Raw genomic sequence first — 16,861 nt, forward strand, 5'->3', positions numbered from 1 at the left:
TATTTCCTTGAATCAATTTTTAATTGGGGGGGCGGGGGGTCAAAGAAAGCCACAAATATATAGTTTGTGTAAAATAATTTTTAAGATTTTTATTTTCAAGCAGGGCAGAAAAAGCAGTCCACAATTAAAAATAAGAAGTTTTACAGATTCTTTAGTGTTTTATTGATATAACGAACAAATATGACCACAGAAAATAAAATGATTGGTAACAGTGTTTTAATTATTTAGGACAAAGTGTCAAGTAAACGATACTGAGAAACAGAAATGTTGTGACCATGGCAACTGAATAATGTTGCAGACGTTGAGGTAAAACTGTTGGAAACTGAATTTATGTGGTGGACTCAGGAACTTTATTACAAAGCTGAAATTTAAACTTTTGAGGGAGAGTTCACTCAAATCACAGAAACACTTTTCTCACTTAAAGCTGATTTTTTCTTGGGGGGGGGGGATTTTAGGGCTCTGTTACTCATTCACTGTCTCCGAGCTCGTCACCAGCTGCTCAGGGGAAATGTCTGAATGTTTGACCGGCTGAGAAAGTGGAGAAACCAAAACAACGAGCTGACGGACGCTAAAACTGGGAATGAGCTTCAGGTGCAGGAAATATTTTCAATCCAGTTTCAAGTTGATCAAATATCGAGATTTAGTGATTCTGCAGGAAACAAATCCCTGTTTAGAAAGCACTTCCTTTACATGTTTATCCAACGGGCAGGTGAGAAAATGGAAAAATGCAGTTTTCTGTCCTTGTAATTTGGGTGAACTGTCCCTTTAAGAGGCCGACGGCTTCAGTTTCCACCAGGTGAGAGAACTGATGCATAGTTTAGAAAGTTTACTTCCACATCTTTTAAGAACAGGAGAAGATCAACACCCACAATATTTTAGCTGAAGTTTTTCACATCTTTCTTGTTTACTCATAAAAATAATGAATCAGTTTAAACATTTGTTTCTCAGATTTGTGCTGTTAACAACAAGTCAGTCGGACACAACTAAAGATAAACCAGTGAAGGTGCTAACAGTGAGTGTGGTCTGTGAGATTATTATGTTATGGAACTTTCCTTGGCTTACTCCTGTAAAACATCTGTGATGTCGCTGCGTCAGCCCGATACGTTCACACTGAGAAGCAGAAGTGTAGTGTGGGGAAATAAAGAAGGACCCTGACGACTCACATCCCGTCACACACATGAACCCGTCGTGTCGTAGCAGGTTTGGCAGCTAAAGGCGATTTCAAATATGCAGGATTTTACAGCAACAGTGATTACTTTGGTATTAGTGCATAGGTGCAGTTCTAGATACCAGAGCTGTATAATATGAAGAATATGTACACATTCTTTTTCTCTCTATTATATTAACTATAGTCGGGCAGCAGGATCAGGGGAGCTCGACACTGAGCCCCTTCATCATCAGCACGGGACGCCAGAGCAGCTCCTCAGACTGACGACAGCCAAGCCGACCCTCTGTAAACCGGGCTCCTCGTAGACGGCTGCATGTGAGGGAGCTCCCGTGTCTTGCAAATGTGCAAACCTATTTTTTTTTTTTTTTTTTTTTAAGTGAAAAGAGCCAATCTGAACCACAGACCGTTCGTCCAAGTCAGATCCGAAACGCCCGTCTCTCTTCACCTCCTCTGAGTGTTTCTGATGGAGAGATACAGACGTCATCGGTCAGGTGGAAAATCAAAAAGTAAAGAAATACACTCAAACATATTCTTAATGTCTAAAGAAGTCGTTTTGACATTCTGGGAACGTTCCTAGAAGAATAATTACCTGTATCGTGTGAGTCATCTTCAATCCTGTAGCTTCATCTAAACAAGAACCTTGATTTCAAAAAGAAGTTTAACACAATCAGAGGTTTGTCTTTGTGATGATTCACGTCATCAGTGTGTGTTGAGAGTCACCTGTGACTGGTCGATCACCAGCCAGCGCTCGGTGCTCGACTGCATGTCCTGACCGCTCAGAGGCTCCCGCAGGCGGATCTTCACCTCGACACGACCTCCTGTGTGTTTGCGCCCGTCCATCACCTGACAGCAGAAACGCAGCAGACTGGTCATCTACTCAATGTGACAAATATTCCAGATTTGCTCAATGTCTTTCTCCTCATCTATGTTTGACTTTTGTTTTTCGACTTCATGCCGCTCACCTCTACGATTTCCCTGATTTCACTCTGAGACTCCAGCTTGTCCAGCTTCACGATGGCCGTCCCGATCGGCTTGTCGCTCCGGAGGAAACCTCTGAGACAACACACGACATCATCGTCACTGTCACAGACTCAACGTGATGAGACTCTGACATGACAGTGCTTGTGACATCCCCGAAGTTCAGACTTCACGTTGTTTTTATTTTATCTCTTCAACTAAAATCTGTAAATCTCTCAACAGAACACAAAGGTTTTAGGCAGATTTCTGTAAATTCTGCAAAATATCTTATTTGTGTATAATTTTAGCAAAAACAGATTTAAGTTGTCAGATGTTAATAAACGTTCTGAGCCGTGAATGTTTGCAAAGTTGTGTTTGTTGAAGCATTTGAAGCAGCTCCAACTGAGACTCACCCTTTGTGCAGCAGCTCCAGTTTGAGGCCTTTGGACGTCACCACCCTCCTGAAGCCGCGGTGGTTGCGGTTGATTGACAGCGTGAAGCTCTGGTTGTATTCTGGTGGAAAGAGATGACGGATTAAGAGACGGAGCAGAACTGCAGAGCCTAAAGTTTATTCAGAGAAACTAAAGATTCAAGGAAAAAAAGTGATAAATCCACCTGAAAGTCACTATTTCAAAAAAAAAAACCCAGATTGAATCCTCCGGTGAACTCACCTGGAGAGTTTGTGTTCTTGATGACAGATGTTTTGTGTTTCTGAGGCTGCTCCTGCTCACGACAGAACAAAAATCAAAGAATCATTGGTGTGTGGTCGTCTCAGCCGCCTGTGGAAGCTGTGACCAGAAGATAGTTTGAATTTCTTACGCTGCTCGGGTAGGGGAAGTCAAACTTGACATACGCGTCCAGATCGTTGGTTTGGATTCCTGAGGGAAGAAGAACTTAAACTTAATTTCTTAGTAGTTTTCGTTTCCACGTCAGACCTGGATGTTTCCTCTTCAACGTGTTAATGTAATAATGAGTAGACTGATCTTTTTACCACTTGGTGCTGGAAGATTCATCCCTTTCACGATGACAACCACCATGTCAGTGCTGCTCAGCTCTGGAAATATCCTGAGAGGGAAGAAGTTTCAAACATTTTACAATTTTACCATTACACCTCTTTTATTTTTTTTAATAAGATTTGTTGAACTTAACCAGCGAAATGTCAGATCTGGTGAAAGTGCTCACCGGGCTGTGTGAAACGATCTCTCCTCAAAGTGATGTTTAGGAGGAGGCAGAGCCCTCGACTGAGCCAGCTTCAGAACCTCCAGACTCTTCTTACAACTCTCCGCCATCCTCTCAAACCTGGAGGATACGAGTACACACACACACACACACACACAGACACACACGCACAGACACACACAGAGGGTGTCAGCCGACGTCACGTGTTCACTTCATAACATCGAGCTGTTTCAAGATTCAGATTTAACTAACCAGGGAGAAAAGAAATCAGTCACCTGATCTACAGAGAGTTAAAGAGAAATCAATCTTTTAAGTTATTAACGAGGATGAAATGAAGTCAACAGTTACGGCTGAGCTTGGAGTTTGGAATGAAAACCGCTGACTCTTACTTTGTAGTTTCGGAGATGTTCCCCAGGTGTGTGAACTGTTTGGAGTGAGTCATACATTTCTGGAAGGAGGAGAGTCAGAGGACGTGTTCACAAACAGAGACAACAAAACTCTGAAGTCATTTAGAAACTTAAAATGTCTTTTGTGTTTCTTACGGGAAATGTTCTGTTCTAAATATCTGTGATGAGACTTGATGTCAGTGTAGGACCGTTCTGTCGTTGTTGTTTTATAAACCCTAATATTTATATAATGTTCATTTTCAATTTCAGTTTTATAAAATGATCAGATTTCCCCAAAGAGGTTTAAGAGAGTTGAAAACTCATCAAATTTAAACAGGATGTTACTGTTTACTTCCTTATTTTCTACAATCATTCATCATGACATTAAGATTTTAACAGTAATGGACATTTATTTAAAAAATACAAATGTTAATGAAATCACTCTACTCTAAACGCTTCATGTGTAATCCTGCAGTTTTACCTCGTACTGCTCTTTGAGGATCTTGGCCAGTTGTGTGTAAACCTGCTCGGCTTTTTCTGAGACCTGAACGTCGCTGTGATGAACCAGGATGAAGTCTTCGTCCTCATCACCAGGGGGCGACGGCACCTACAGGCCCAGCACAGACAGTCGGTCAGTGAGGTCGTTGCTCACGTTCAGAAGAACAGGAGAGTGAGAGAGCAGCTCCCGTTCATCGTGAGTTTAAAAGTATCACGATCAAATGAAATAATCCTACTGGCTTAAAAAAATTATAAATCCTTCTGCACTTTTTGTTTTTACTTACTTTACTTACTCACTCGACTAAATCAGAATATAATCTGCCACTAACGGAGGAATCTCTCTGCTCACCGTGCTGATGTCCACAGATTTCCCGCTGCGCGCTGCCTCGATCATGGGGTCAAAGCCCTTGGCGGTGCGGAGGAAGCTCTTGGCCTGCTCCATGTCGTTCTTCTGCTTCGCAGTCAGCGCTGCCTTCATGTACTGCTTCTTCCGACCCTCCAGGAACTCCAGCTGCTGAACCACTGGAGGTCAAAGACAGAAAGTCAAAGGTTACATTTGCAGAGATGCTGGAGGAGGAGAGTATCAGCTTTTACCATTACATATTTTTTGATTTGCTACGATGATCATTTAGTTGGTAGAAGAAGTTTCTTTTCAGACAAAAACTCGTCAATGAATCGTCAATAATCTGAAAGCTGAACTGTTGATACTGACCTGTGGGTGAGAGTCCGTCTCTTGCAGCTGATCTGTCAGGTGAAGCTGAAGGAGTTCTTTTCCGTCCCTGACCTGCGGTGGGGACGTCTAACGTTGGTTTCTTTGTCTCTTCTGGAACAGCGGGCTTCGACTAAAACAGAGGAAAAAAACACTGTATCAGCAACTTACTTACATAAAAATGAATAAAATAATCATATAAAGCTTCATTTCACCGCTTCCTCCTCCTCTTCCTCTTCCTCTGGAGCTTCAGCTGTATCCACGATCTTACTGGCCGCCTCCAGAGCAGCAACAAATCCCTGCTCAGCTGCTGTCGCTCTCTGGCCTGGGATTGGAGGAAATCCTGCAGAATAAAAAGCAAAAGGCTTTAGAATTCTTCAACACCGAGCTGTGGATTTACTTTTTCTCTGGTTAGGTGTGAAATCAGGTCTCGTGGCTCCGTGGTTCAGAGACTCACTGACAGTTTGTGTCGTTATAAACTTTAAGTAACACTCCTGGGTTTCAATGCAAATCTAATCTCACACAGTCAACTCAAGAAAATCCTGAATCCCAGAAGTATCTCACCGGGGGGAACCGGCAGCTCGTCAAAGTCGACGGGTTTTCCTGCTTTGTGAGCTCGGATGGCGCTCTGGTATTGCTGCAGGGACAGAGACGTGAAAAGATTTGAAACAGTGATAATGCAACAATATATAAACATACGAAAACATGAATTATTCCAAAATTGTCATAAATACATTTGGATCCATATGCAGACTATGGTCATACTTAAACAAGGCAATTAACATGTTAGTATAGGCAGGTTAGATGTTCTTAGGAGTTCATAGTCGTTGCTCAAGTTGCTGAATCTGCTCTATGATATGATTCGCGTGTGCACATTGATGTGAGTGTGTTTTACACATGAGAAATGAGAATGATGAGAGATGTGCGTCGTATTATTTAGTTTGAGGAGCTGAACTTGGATGATTTGTAGAGCAGCTGTGATGTCATGACTTCAGTTTCCGTTTGCTCTCTGCAGTTTCAGGTTTTCACATCATTATGAATATGAGCGTTTTGTCTTTATTATTATTATTATGATTAAACAGGATGAAAAACGAGAGACCACCTTTATTTTTTCATTACCTTGGCGATGCGATCGTGCATTCGGGCCTTGCGGTCGTCTCCGCCGGCTTTAGCCTGAGCGGACGCCTCCACATACTTGGCTCGTCTCTGCTCCAGAGCCTCCAACACGTCTTTGGGGGGGGCGGGGGCTGACGGGGCAGCAGGGGCTGAGGGACGACAGTGTCCAAATTGTTTATCGAGATGATTTTACATAAAACTGTAAATATCATTATCAGCAATTTAACATTTTGGTGAATATCTTGTTTCTCTGTAGCTCGTACGTGAGTCACCTCTGACAAAATGTTGAAATTCTAATTATTACCTGCGGGTGCAGCAACTGGTTGGGTGACCTGTGTGTTTGAGGACTGGTCCTTCATTAGAGCAGAGTTTCCTCCTGAACCTGGAACAGGAGATGAGCAGTCAAAGAAAAACAGCTACTGCCGGCGTCTGTTTACAATGATAATCCAGTAAAATGAGTTATTTAAAGAAGATTTGCTGAAAATACAGATTTTAACCCCTAACCCTCTTCCTCTCATCTTTTAAAAAAATGTATTCACTTCATTTAAGTGTTTTATAAGTTTAACAATCTGACAACCTTTAAAACGACATTACTTCTTTTTTGTACAAGTTTACTTGTATTTCTCCTCATCTTTTCTTTCACCCATAGCTTTACTTTTTCCCTTTTATCATTCCTGTTAATCTCCATTGAAATTCTATATTTAAACCATTATATAAATAAAGTCGGTCCGCTCCTCACCCTGTCCTGGAGATGGAGGGAGGCCGCTCAGGTCGATTGCTTGTCCTTTCTCCAACGCCTCGATCACTGGATCGAACCTCTTCAGCAAAAAAAAAAAGAAGAATCCAAACAGTGTCAGACATAATGACGTCTTTGTCAGCATCCACATTGTGGGAATGTTTCACATACTTGAGAGAAAAATCCTGCAGAATGTGACACAACAGGCTCCGACAACAGTCTGAACAAATTTAGGACCTTTGATTTGGTTTAGTTTTTAAATGCAGCTCACAGTTTAGTTGGCACATATAAGTTATTAATTTCCCTTTGTGCTGTTTTTTCAGACACTTTAAGATTTTACCAGAAACCAATTTGGCCTCTTTTTAGAAATGATGTAACTTTTTGCTAATTAAACATTTCAGGTAATTTAATTTTTGTTATCTCAGCAGATGTATATTTTGTATATACAAATCCATTGTAAAGACAATCCTGCTTTAATTTTATAACACTTAAGAATTTCTCCAAACAGCCCATAAATGAAGACTAACGTTACTGCCTACAGCTGCAAACAGAAAAAAATATTCATTTCAAGTCCAGAAGATTCCATGTACAGAAAAAAACAACAGTGACGCAAACTTACGTTTTAAATGAATCACTGCAGTTGTGTTGCTCACCTTGCTGGTCCTGAAGTAAAGTTTAGCTTGCTCCACGTCTCCCTGCTTCTTGGCTCTTAGAGCGGCCATCTTGTATTCGTTCTGCCTCTCCAAAAGCATCGCCTTGGTCGCCTCGCTCGCTGTGGAATCACAGACGAGAAACGCACGACACTAATTACCAGAGTGAAAGACCACATTCATCACATATTCCAGTAGCAGGCAACTCCTTCGTTTTAATGCACTGTGACCTGACGTCCAAGAAACGAGATTCAAATACTAACTGAAACACAAACTTCAGGTATAAGAATGTGTCATATTATATTCATACACAGTTATACAGGAACGAGGTCGTGCTGTGGCTTGACTGGTGCACCAAGAAAAAGAGGGAGGAGGTGTTTCCTGATTTGAACTGACTGTCCAAAGCTCACGTTTCCTAATAACCACTTATAATATTTGATAGTTATAACTTATAGAACTAACATGTATAATAACATCCACATTAACTGATATAAATATCTAATCCAAGACAAACTGACCGTCTGTCTGACCCGTTGGCAGCACATGAGCAGGTTCCTCTGTCAGCTCCTCTGGAGATGGGACGCTGCTCAGATGGGACGCGGTGGCGGAGGACGACTGCTCCTCATCACTGGTGGGCGTGACGATCTCTGGTACAGCAGGCGGTGGCGTTGTGGCCTCCGACTCCTCCTGCTGATCTGGAGAAGTGGATTCAGAACTCGATGGTACAGGAGGGGCAGGTCGTGCAGGAACAGCGGGACGAGGGGCGTCCCTCTGGGCTCCAGTGGCGACAGGAGGAGGGATTTCTGCCTCGTCCACAGGCCTCCCCTTTTTCACCGCAGCTAGCATCGTATCCAAAGTCTGAGAGCAACAGTAACAGTCAGTGAGTTGGAAAACAGAGGAAAAGAACTTAATATGTAATAAATAAAGCATCACTGCAGTTCAACCCAGACACGGAAAACCCAAGTGGGCAGGCACAAATTATATAAACGCTTTATATAACAAAAATGAGGATAAGAGAATTGATTTAAAAGATGAAAAATAGCATAAGAATCTCTGGAAATCCAGGGAGTAAACAGTGAGATCAGACAAATGGATAACACAGGCCGACTCTTGTGTTTTCACATGTGTGAAGCTGCTGACAGTGAAACAAAACCAATCTTTCATCCCACACCATCACTATAACTTATAGAAGAAACTTTGTAAATAGACAGTTGTTATATTTATTTATTTCGTCATCAGGCAGTCGTCTCACCCACCTTCAGACCGCGATCGAACCTCCTGGCTTTTGAGGTCTCTCCTGCGCTCTTGGCGTTTTGCGAGGCCGTCTTGTACATGGCGATCCTCTCCTCCAGAGTGTGCTGGAGGCTGCCGGGGGGCGATGAGGAGACCTGTACTTCCTGCTGAAGTGTAATAACAAAACAGGAGGCGCATGCTGTGAAAACCATAGCAAGAAATCAGTCAGCATACAAAACTGTGGGTTGAGAATGGAAAGTATTTGTCAGCGATGAATAATACAAGGAAAACACAGAAAGAACTACAATTTCTGCATATCTATATGTCATCTCTATTCACTTTCTTTAAATATGAGTCAAACAAAGTATTCAAGAAGACTGAAACACAGGTTGGATCAGTGTCAGGAAATGTGGAATTGCTAAATATTCAGGCAATAATGGAAAATATTTAACGATATCAAGTATATCTATGCAGCCAGTCACATTCTCAGATACACCAATTGTTGTTTGGAGCTTATTATACTAAAGAAATCTAAGCGCTTGGATTTCAGTGTGTGTGTGTGTGTGTGTGTGTCTCTGCCCTGTCGACAGAGAGCAGGATGCGTTGTACCTGCGGCGTCGGAGACTCTTGCGTTACAGCTTCAGAAAGTTCGGCAGTGGTAGATGATGAGGAGGAAACAGTTGCTACATCCTCAGCTTCCCCCTCACCAACCACTTCCTGTAGCTCTGCCTGAGGAGGAAAAATATGACTACTGATCAGAAGCCAACTTTCATTGTTCATATCTAAGGCTGCATAACGGAGTGAAGCGTGTTTTCCATTAGCAAACATGCGGCTGTTTGGCAAATGAAGCTGCTGATGTCTGATCGGCTTCAGAGTTGTTCCACGGGTCGGTATGACCAAGAAAGTTTGGAAAACGTCACTCAGTCCCCTGAACATGACAGATGCTCTCATAAAAGTTTTTTCTAATCTAAAATCTAAAGAGACAAATACACAAAAACACTCACCAACAGATCTTCGTCATCTTCCATATCATCGTCATCATCGTCGTCTTCATCCACATCTTTCATGCACTCATCAGCCATTCTAGCGATGTCTTCCATGGGCAAAGGGGCTGCAACACAAAGACACAGTTATAAATATATCCAGCTGAGTTTATGTGTGACAGCACATATCACATGATATGATACTTAATACTAGATTACACAGTAGAGTCATTAGAGGATAGAGTGCAGGACGAGCAGGACAATAAATCTGAGGAGACATGTTGGGGCAGGAGTTTGTGTCATAATGTTTTATACAACCAGTATGTGGGTTAGTACCGGCCGTGTTTAGAGATGATTCATCGTGTCTGAAGGTAATGTATACTTTTTTATACTGTATGTACTAAATCCTGACTGAGACAACACTTCTTGGTCCAATCATGTCTAAATGGTTGAATCATAACCGGGGCACTCACTCTTCCCCTTCTGCTTGGCTCGGCCTCTGACCGCAGCTTTTTCTCCAGTGATCGCTGCGAGTTCAGCCTCCAGGTCCGAGTCGTCCAGATTCTCCTCCAAACCCATCATCTCCTCAGGGTCCAGGTCAATCAACAGACCCATCTGAGACCCGGACGCAAAACATACACTTCACTGCCTTCTTGGAAATAATTACATGTTCTTGTTATCTCAGCAGATGTGTTACAGATGTGAGTTGTTATCTCAGCAGATGTGTTACAGATGTTCTTCTTATCTCAGCAGATGTGTTACAGATGTTAGTTGTTATCTCAGCAGAAGTGTTACAGATGTTAGTTATCACAGCAGATGTGTTACAGATGTGAGTTGTTATCTCAGCAGATGTGTTACAGATGTTAGTTGTTACCTCAGCAGATGTGTTACAGATGTTCTTGTTATCTCAGCAGATGTGTTACAGATGTGAGTTGTTATCACAGCAGATGTGTTACAGATGTTAGTTGTTACCTCAGCAGATGTGTTACAGATGTGAGTTGTTATCTCATCAGATGTGTTACAGATGTGAGTTGTTATCTCAGCAGATGTGTTACAGATGTTAGTTGTTATCTCAGCAGATGTGTTACAGATGTTCTTGTTATCTCATCAGATGTGTAACAGATGTGAGTTGTTATCCCATCAGATGTGTTACAGATGTTAGTTGTTATCCCATCAGATGTGTTACAGATGTTAGTTGTTGATGTGTTACAGATGTTAGTTGTTATCTCAGCAGATGTGTAACAGATGTGAGTTGTTATCTCATCAGATGTGTTACAGATGTTAGTTATCACAGCAGATGTGTTACAGATGTGTTACCTGTTTGGCTGCAGCAGCGCCCTGGCCTCTGGGCTGAGCTGCTCTCTTCTTCTTAGCAAACATGTTGTGTTGTTGTAGTGTTGTTGTTGTTGTAGTGTTGTTGTTGTTGTGGTGTAACCAGCCCCTCTGTGACTCTCCAGCGGCACCAACGACCCCTGAAACACGGACACACACGGGACATGAACCCTTGTAGCTGAGCTGCTCTGTGAAGTCATGTGAGCGGTTGTCAGGTGGCTCCACACAGACAGCGAGCTGCCAGCTGACGTTAGCTCCGCGGCTAGCCGTTAGCTTAGCCTGACTTCCTGGGGGAAAGTTGAGCCGCGCGCCTCGTGTCGTGTGTTGTGGTGAGTGACGCGGGGAGCGTGACACAGTTCGACCCGTGCTGAGGAGCGCGGGAGTGTTTACCTGCTCGTTCACCTCCTCATCTGAGAGTTTTCACCTCCTCCGTCTCATCTCTGCGCTCCGACATGGTGCTCAGGGTCCGGATGCGCATGCGCAGAAAGAGGAAGCGTCCCCGGGTTGTGACTCACAGGCAGAGACTGACTCCCACAATAAAATACACAAACACATCTGCAGCTGAAGTATGCAGATCATTTAAAAGTACAAATACCACAAGTGTAAAAAATTTACTTTCGTACGTGAGTAAAGTATATTCTGCAAAGTAAAGATAAATATATATGCTTGGCCTGCAGTAAACAGAACCTCGACCTTTTCACATTTAAAGGTGATTAATTAGTTAGAGAAGGAAAACACAACTTGTTTCTTTATTCTTTTCATTAATGTAGGATTTATTGCATTTTTTACAGGACTGTTACATTGGACAGCATTAGTTTTTAACTGAACAACAACTAAAACAAACTATTAAACTGAGTGTCTATATATAATTTATTGTTTTCTCACATTTTTGTGAAACGTTGGATCATTTGGTCTATTTGGGCTTCAAACCGTAATTTAAGATGACATTCTTGTACTTAGTCAATCACATTTAATTCTTAAAAATTCAAATATTTTATCATACTTAATTTATTATTTAGACCAAACTCACGGCAAAAAATATTCACAATATTCCATGTTTTATGGAGACAAACATTAAGGGAGAGTAAAAATGTCAAAACTGGATCGTAAACATTGAAAGCTTGATAAACTAACAGTATATATAGTAGTATATAATAACAGTACTATTATATAACAGTATATAATAGTACAAAAAGAATATGTAAAGAAATGTGTTTAGTAAAAACTTATATCCTTCCGTGATATTGATCAACATCTGGATCTTTAGGCTAAAAAGTTAAAGCCTGATGTTTAGTGCAAAAAACCCTTCATGTTTGTATTTTAGATAATACCGTATAAAAGTTAATGTCAGATTAACATGAATGTGTAAATGTGTAAGCTGGCGGCTTCTGTGGGAACGTTTTACAAATCCCTGTTGTTGCTGCTGAGCAGTTTCGGATAAGACGTGCCGATGGATCGCCCGTGCCGATACACAACCAGCTCCAGCATGTACTCGTCCACTTTCACCACCACGGATGTCATCTTCTCAGTGGACATGAGGAAGATGATGGTGAAGAGAGCGATCTCGAACTCTGGACTCACTCCGATGAAGGAACCACCGATCGGTTTCACGAGGCCCTTCCAGCTGAACTGCAGGTTCAGGACATGGTCGTCCTCATCAGGCTGAAAAACAATGACATGAAAAGTTAATTAAAGAAATAGATTCATTTGTTTTTAAAGGGTGAGTATTTTCTTACTGTATCTTTGTTGTCTCGAGCTTTATAACCTTTGTAGTCGACATGACTGTGTTTCTCCTGCAGGTAGAACTGGACCCAGTTGTGAAGACCCATGATCTCTTGGCCATATTTGGTTTCTCCCACGAAAACATGTTCAAATCCACAAGAATCTTCTCTATAATGAAAATAAGGTCAGTTTATTCAATTTATTTAATCTCTATGACCTCATTCATCCCATTAGAGGTTTTCTCCCTCTTATCTACCGTTTCCCTTTATCAAAAGATAGTTTCACAAAAGGTGACACAACCTCCTAAATATTAAATATCTGCATTATGAGATGAATATTGAAGATTATTTTAAATGATGCATTTAAAAGCTCTCTAATAAATTAAGTGATTGGACATTGATTTAAGATTTATCCCTCTGTTTTTTTCAGCCTCAAATCATGGTCATTGCATTTAGTGACAATAACTACAACACAAATGTATTTAAAAATGTATTTGGCAAAACAAAGGGTTAAATGTACATTTGCTGAATCACTGTATCTATTCATGTATTTATTTTTTCATCTGCCTCTGTGCCAGTTCATTCGCCTGCAGAGAACCAGTCCTGAATCCGGTAAAGGCCGACGTCTGCGTCATTCAGTAAATAATTAATTTTAACTGGAGTTAAAACTCACCCCCCTCCTCTCTCTCTGTGGTAGAGGCGGAACCAGATGTCATACAGCTGTCGTTTAAACTGTCCACGGTCTGATGGCGACTGGCCCTTCTTGACCAGATACTTGTGGGCACACTGTAAAAAAGAACAAATTCAAAAATATACAATTGTACAATTTAATAAAGTTCACTGCATTAACAGATCATCATTAAAAAAAGGACAAATATTTTACACAATTTGTCACCAAACTCTAATTATGGTGTCATACATTTTTATAGTCTACAATATAAAGTTGCATACATTACAACAATCTAGAGTTTTGGTGGTAAACTCTTTTGTGCAGCTGATATTTTATATCAATATGATATCTATGCTTAAGGCCCTCGGTGTTCAATTGCTTCTTATTATGATGGAAAAACTGTAAATAAAGCAGTTTTGTACGAGGTGACTTATTTGTCCTGTGAATAAGCAACAGCCTGAAACTACAGGTAACCAGATGTGTAAGCAGCTGCTGTGTTGTAACTGTAGTTGAGGATGACACCGTGTCAGGTGTGTCTCAGAGACGACTCCCTCTGCACCTTCATGACATCCGTCTCCATTATGGCATCGATAAACAGCCTGTTCTCCTGAAGCTCCTCTGACGTGACTTTCTCGGACACTCCTGTGGACATCTCATAGTTGTCCAGCAAGTTGATGAAATCTGCGTGAATAGGACACATGCTCCTTAACAGTGAGGACGCGTGGTTCGAGCAAAAGAGAAGCGTGACGGGTAAATCTGCTACTCACGTGCATATGTCTCGATACTCTTGAGCTTGTCTTCGTTGACGTATGAGAAGAGTGGAGCTCTGGCTTTGTCTCTGGCGTAGGTACTGCCCTGAGCCACATATCCTGCCCTCCCCTGAATTAAAACACACACATGGTGGAGTCAGGCTGTACTCAGAGCAGGGCCGTTAGAACAGTGGAGGCAAAGAAGGTAATTGCCTGGGGCCCCGAGATGAGGGGGGGGGGGCCACCGAGAATAGCTGATTACATCAATTCACATCAACTACAATTTTGTGAAAACCCCTTTAAATTCTGTCAGTGGATGCAATGACTCCATCGTCAGTAACGTCCTAACAAGGCCCCATAATATTAACTTTCTGCACAAAGCTTTGTAATTTTAGAGGTCTGGTTAAAGAATGTATAAATGTGTGTGTGTGTTTGTGTGTTATGGCAGTGGAGGTGTGCACTTAAATTACTTTACAATTATGAATGTGTTTATTATGAATGTGTACATTATGCCCTTCATTTGTAATTTTGATAAGAAAAGAGTCATTTGAAAATTCAAATGATGTGATTTTGAATCTATGAACCCAACCGGCCTTGTTTCAATAGTGCAGGCTGCTGCTGGTGTAATGATGTGGGAAAAAACAATCAACCATCATTTGAAGGCCACAGTCAAATAGGTCTTTTATCTTTGGCTGACTGATGACGTCCTGTGCTGACCTGTAGGGAAATGATGTAATCAGTCCCCGGCCTGAGGCGGTTGTTATCCAGGTACCAGAGCTGGTTCAGCGCCTCAGTGAGCTCCTGGTTGGCCTGTTGACTGTGGAAACACAAACCAAACAATCAAAACACTTAAGCGGTAGAATCCTAAGGTTTATCGCCACGAATCTCAGCTTTTTGAAGGGTTCTCTGTTTTTTTCAACTGCAAATTATATGTGTATCAGTTAACACTATCGAAACTTTAATTGGATTGTGTCGCTTGATTTAGATAACTGTGTTTAACAGAGTGCTGATCTGTGCAGCTCTTATTGTAGATGTGGATAATGGAACAATTTATTTAAAAAGAAATAGCTGGAATGTTCAAAAAATCATAAAACCAATTCATGCTGTGTCTTGTGAAGCTGATGCAAGATGTTTCCTGTTTGTGACTTTGGGCTCCTGATGTATGCACATAAAACATATTTATTTTTATTTGATGGTTAAGAAACAGAAATCTCTGCAAATGAAGCACGTATGAAATTGAAAACACATGCAGCGAGCATTCCAAACGCAGTCATTAAATCATCACAGAATTTAATCCAGAGGCGGATCAACATCTGCACAGACTGCTTTGTTAATCTATTCAGATTACGGTTTTTTTTACCATTAAATGATCTCGGTACATCTACGTACTCTGAAGATACGTCTCTACGTTCAAATCTTGTCATCATTGCTCTTAGACTCACACATACAGAAACAACAAATCACCTGTGATTTGCAACAGTTGAAATGGAGCGGTTGAATCCTGGGTACCTGTGTTGCTTCTGGTGGTTTTATTTGGTTGGACAACACAATACGTGCAACTGACAACAAACAGACCTGTGGGGGGGGAAACCTGGCTACCACTGCACCATGAAATGACCACACCTCCAACGACCTACACCTCCAGGCCTCTGTCTGTGCATAGGGTGTAACATAAAATGAAAACCTTTACGTCCCTTTGGTTCTTCAAACACCTCTAGTTTAAATATAATCCAGGATATAATCTGAACCCAGTTTTAAACTTTTGTATCTGTTCAATCTCACCACGCTCTTCCTATCATGCAAACAGACGACTGACATATTGGGAGGGATTTAAAAAAAGAGATGAGTAAGAAGCAACTGACAGGAAGAGGCACAGAAACTTCTCTGTTCTTAAATTAGCTATTTGCTGCAGCAGAGTCAAACTGCATGTCCTCACTGTTCTGTTGTTTAACTCATAATTATTACCAGACACACACAAACACACACACAAACACACACACAAACACACACACACACACACACACACACACACACACACACACACACAAACATCCAAACAACAGTCTTCATTCTCATCAACAACATTTTCCATCTTATTAACATCAACACAAACATCAAGTGTCACGTTACAGTTTACATTAGAATAGAATATTAGTAGAATATTATTTACATCAGATGTTTTTCTTTTGAAAGGAGTCATTGATGGACAAGCAGCAGAGACTCTCAGTCCATAATAAACATGCAATAGAAAGAAGTGAATGAAAACACTTAGGAAAGATAAGTTGCTCTCTTGTATTTGCTGTGCAGTCTCACCCTCTTGCCATGTTTCCGCTGAGTAGAAAACTTCTCACATCAGAAAAAAAACACCTCCTCAAGAGGACAGTTATCAGGAGGAACAGCCAATTAGAGGAGAGGAAAGCGCCCACGCCCCGCCCCCCCCCGATACCAACAGGGTGATAAAAAGTTTTTCTCATCACTGTAAAAACTTTATAAGGAGTTTTAATAAATGTATGTTTGCTTCATTTTTCAAATATATAAACTAAATAATAAATAATAATAATAAAATATACAACTCAGACACAGGGCCGGACTATGATTACAAAGCTTATGTAAATCCAAACAAAACAGCAGATGCAATTCAAAAATATGACGATAAATAAAATCTCACTGAAATGAATGAGTTAAAATAAAATGAAATAAAGAAATCAGATTCTCCTCTATATTTGTAATAGGCCTGTTTGGGTGGGTTTCATTGTGAGAATTATATTTTAAAA

The 16,861-nt window shown here is 41.2% G+C and overlaps 2 protein-coding genes across 3 annotated transcripts; both read right to left on the minus strand.

The window, feature by feature from the left end:
- Positions 1-74: 74 nt before the first annotated feature.
- Positions 75-11,476, minus strand: cc2d1b (coiled-coil and C2 domain containing 1B). Of its 2 annotated transcripts, none has more exons than XM_069510563.1 (26): positions 11,338-11,476; positions 10,933-11,087; positions 10,089-10,230; positions 9,637-9,743; positions 9,242-9,361; positions 8,656-8,796; positions 7,918-8,257; positions 7,403-7,521; positions 6,753-6,831; positions 6,318-6,395; positions 6,017-6,162; positions 5,462-5,534; positions 5,113-5,240; positions 4,901-5,030; positions 4,538-4,710; positions 4,172-4,297; positions 3,694-3,752; positions 3,308-3,424; positions 3,117-3,190; positions 2,945-3,003; positions 2,797-2,848; positions 2,539-2,638; positions 2,131-2,221; positions 1,889-2,011; positions 1,758-1,807; positions 75-1,628 (listed from the first exon to the last, which is right to left on the minus strand). In XM_069510563.1, the coding sequence occupies exons 2-25, from the start codon at positions 10,993-10,995 to the stop codon at positions 1,796-1,798; spliced, it is 2,652 nt and encodes an 883-aa protein (XP_069366664.1). In that variant the 5' UTR covers positions 10,996-11,087; positions 11,338-11,476; the 3' UTR covers positions 75-1,628; positions 1,758-1,795. The 2 variants fall into 2 exon arrangements, with proteins under 2 accessions (XP_069366664.1, XP_069366663.1); XM_069510562.1 differs by having other exon boundaries at positions 8,656-8,799.
- Positions 11,477-11,691: 215 nt separating this feature from the next.
- LOC138405132 (uridylate-specific endoribonuclease C) lies at positions 11,692-16,479 on the minus strand. The gene is made up of 7 exons (XM_069511617.1): positions 16,401-16,479; positions 14,805-14,904; positions 14,106-14,217; positions 13,898-14,019; positions 13,342-13,454; positions 12,684-12,837; positions 11,692-12,609 (listed from the first exon to the last, which is right to left on the minus strand). Exons 1-7 carry the CDS (start codon positions 16,409-16,411, stop codon positions 12,349-12,351), a joined length of 873 nt encoding a protein of 290 aa, XP_069367718.1. The 5' UTR covers positions 16,412-16,479; the 3' UTR covers positions 11,692-12,348.
- Between the last annotated feature and the right edge of the window lie 382 nt (positions 16,480-16,861).

The sequence above is a fragment of the Paralichthys olivaceus genome, chromosome 16, assembly GCF_024713975.1.
Source record: "Paralichthys olivaceus isolate ysfri-2021 chromosome 16, ASM2471397v2, whole genome shotgun sequence".
Lineage (NCBI taxonomy): Eukaryota > Metazoa > Chordata > Actinopteri > Pleuronectiformes > Paralichthyidae > Paralichthys > Paralichthys olivaceus.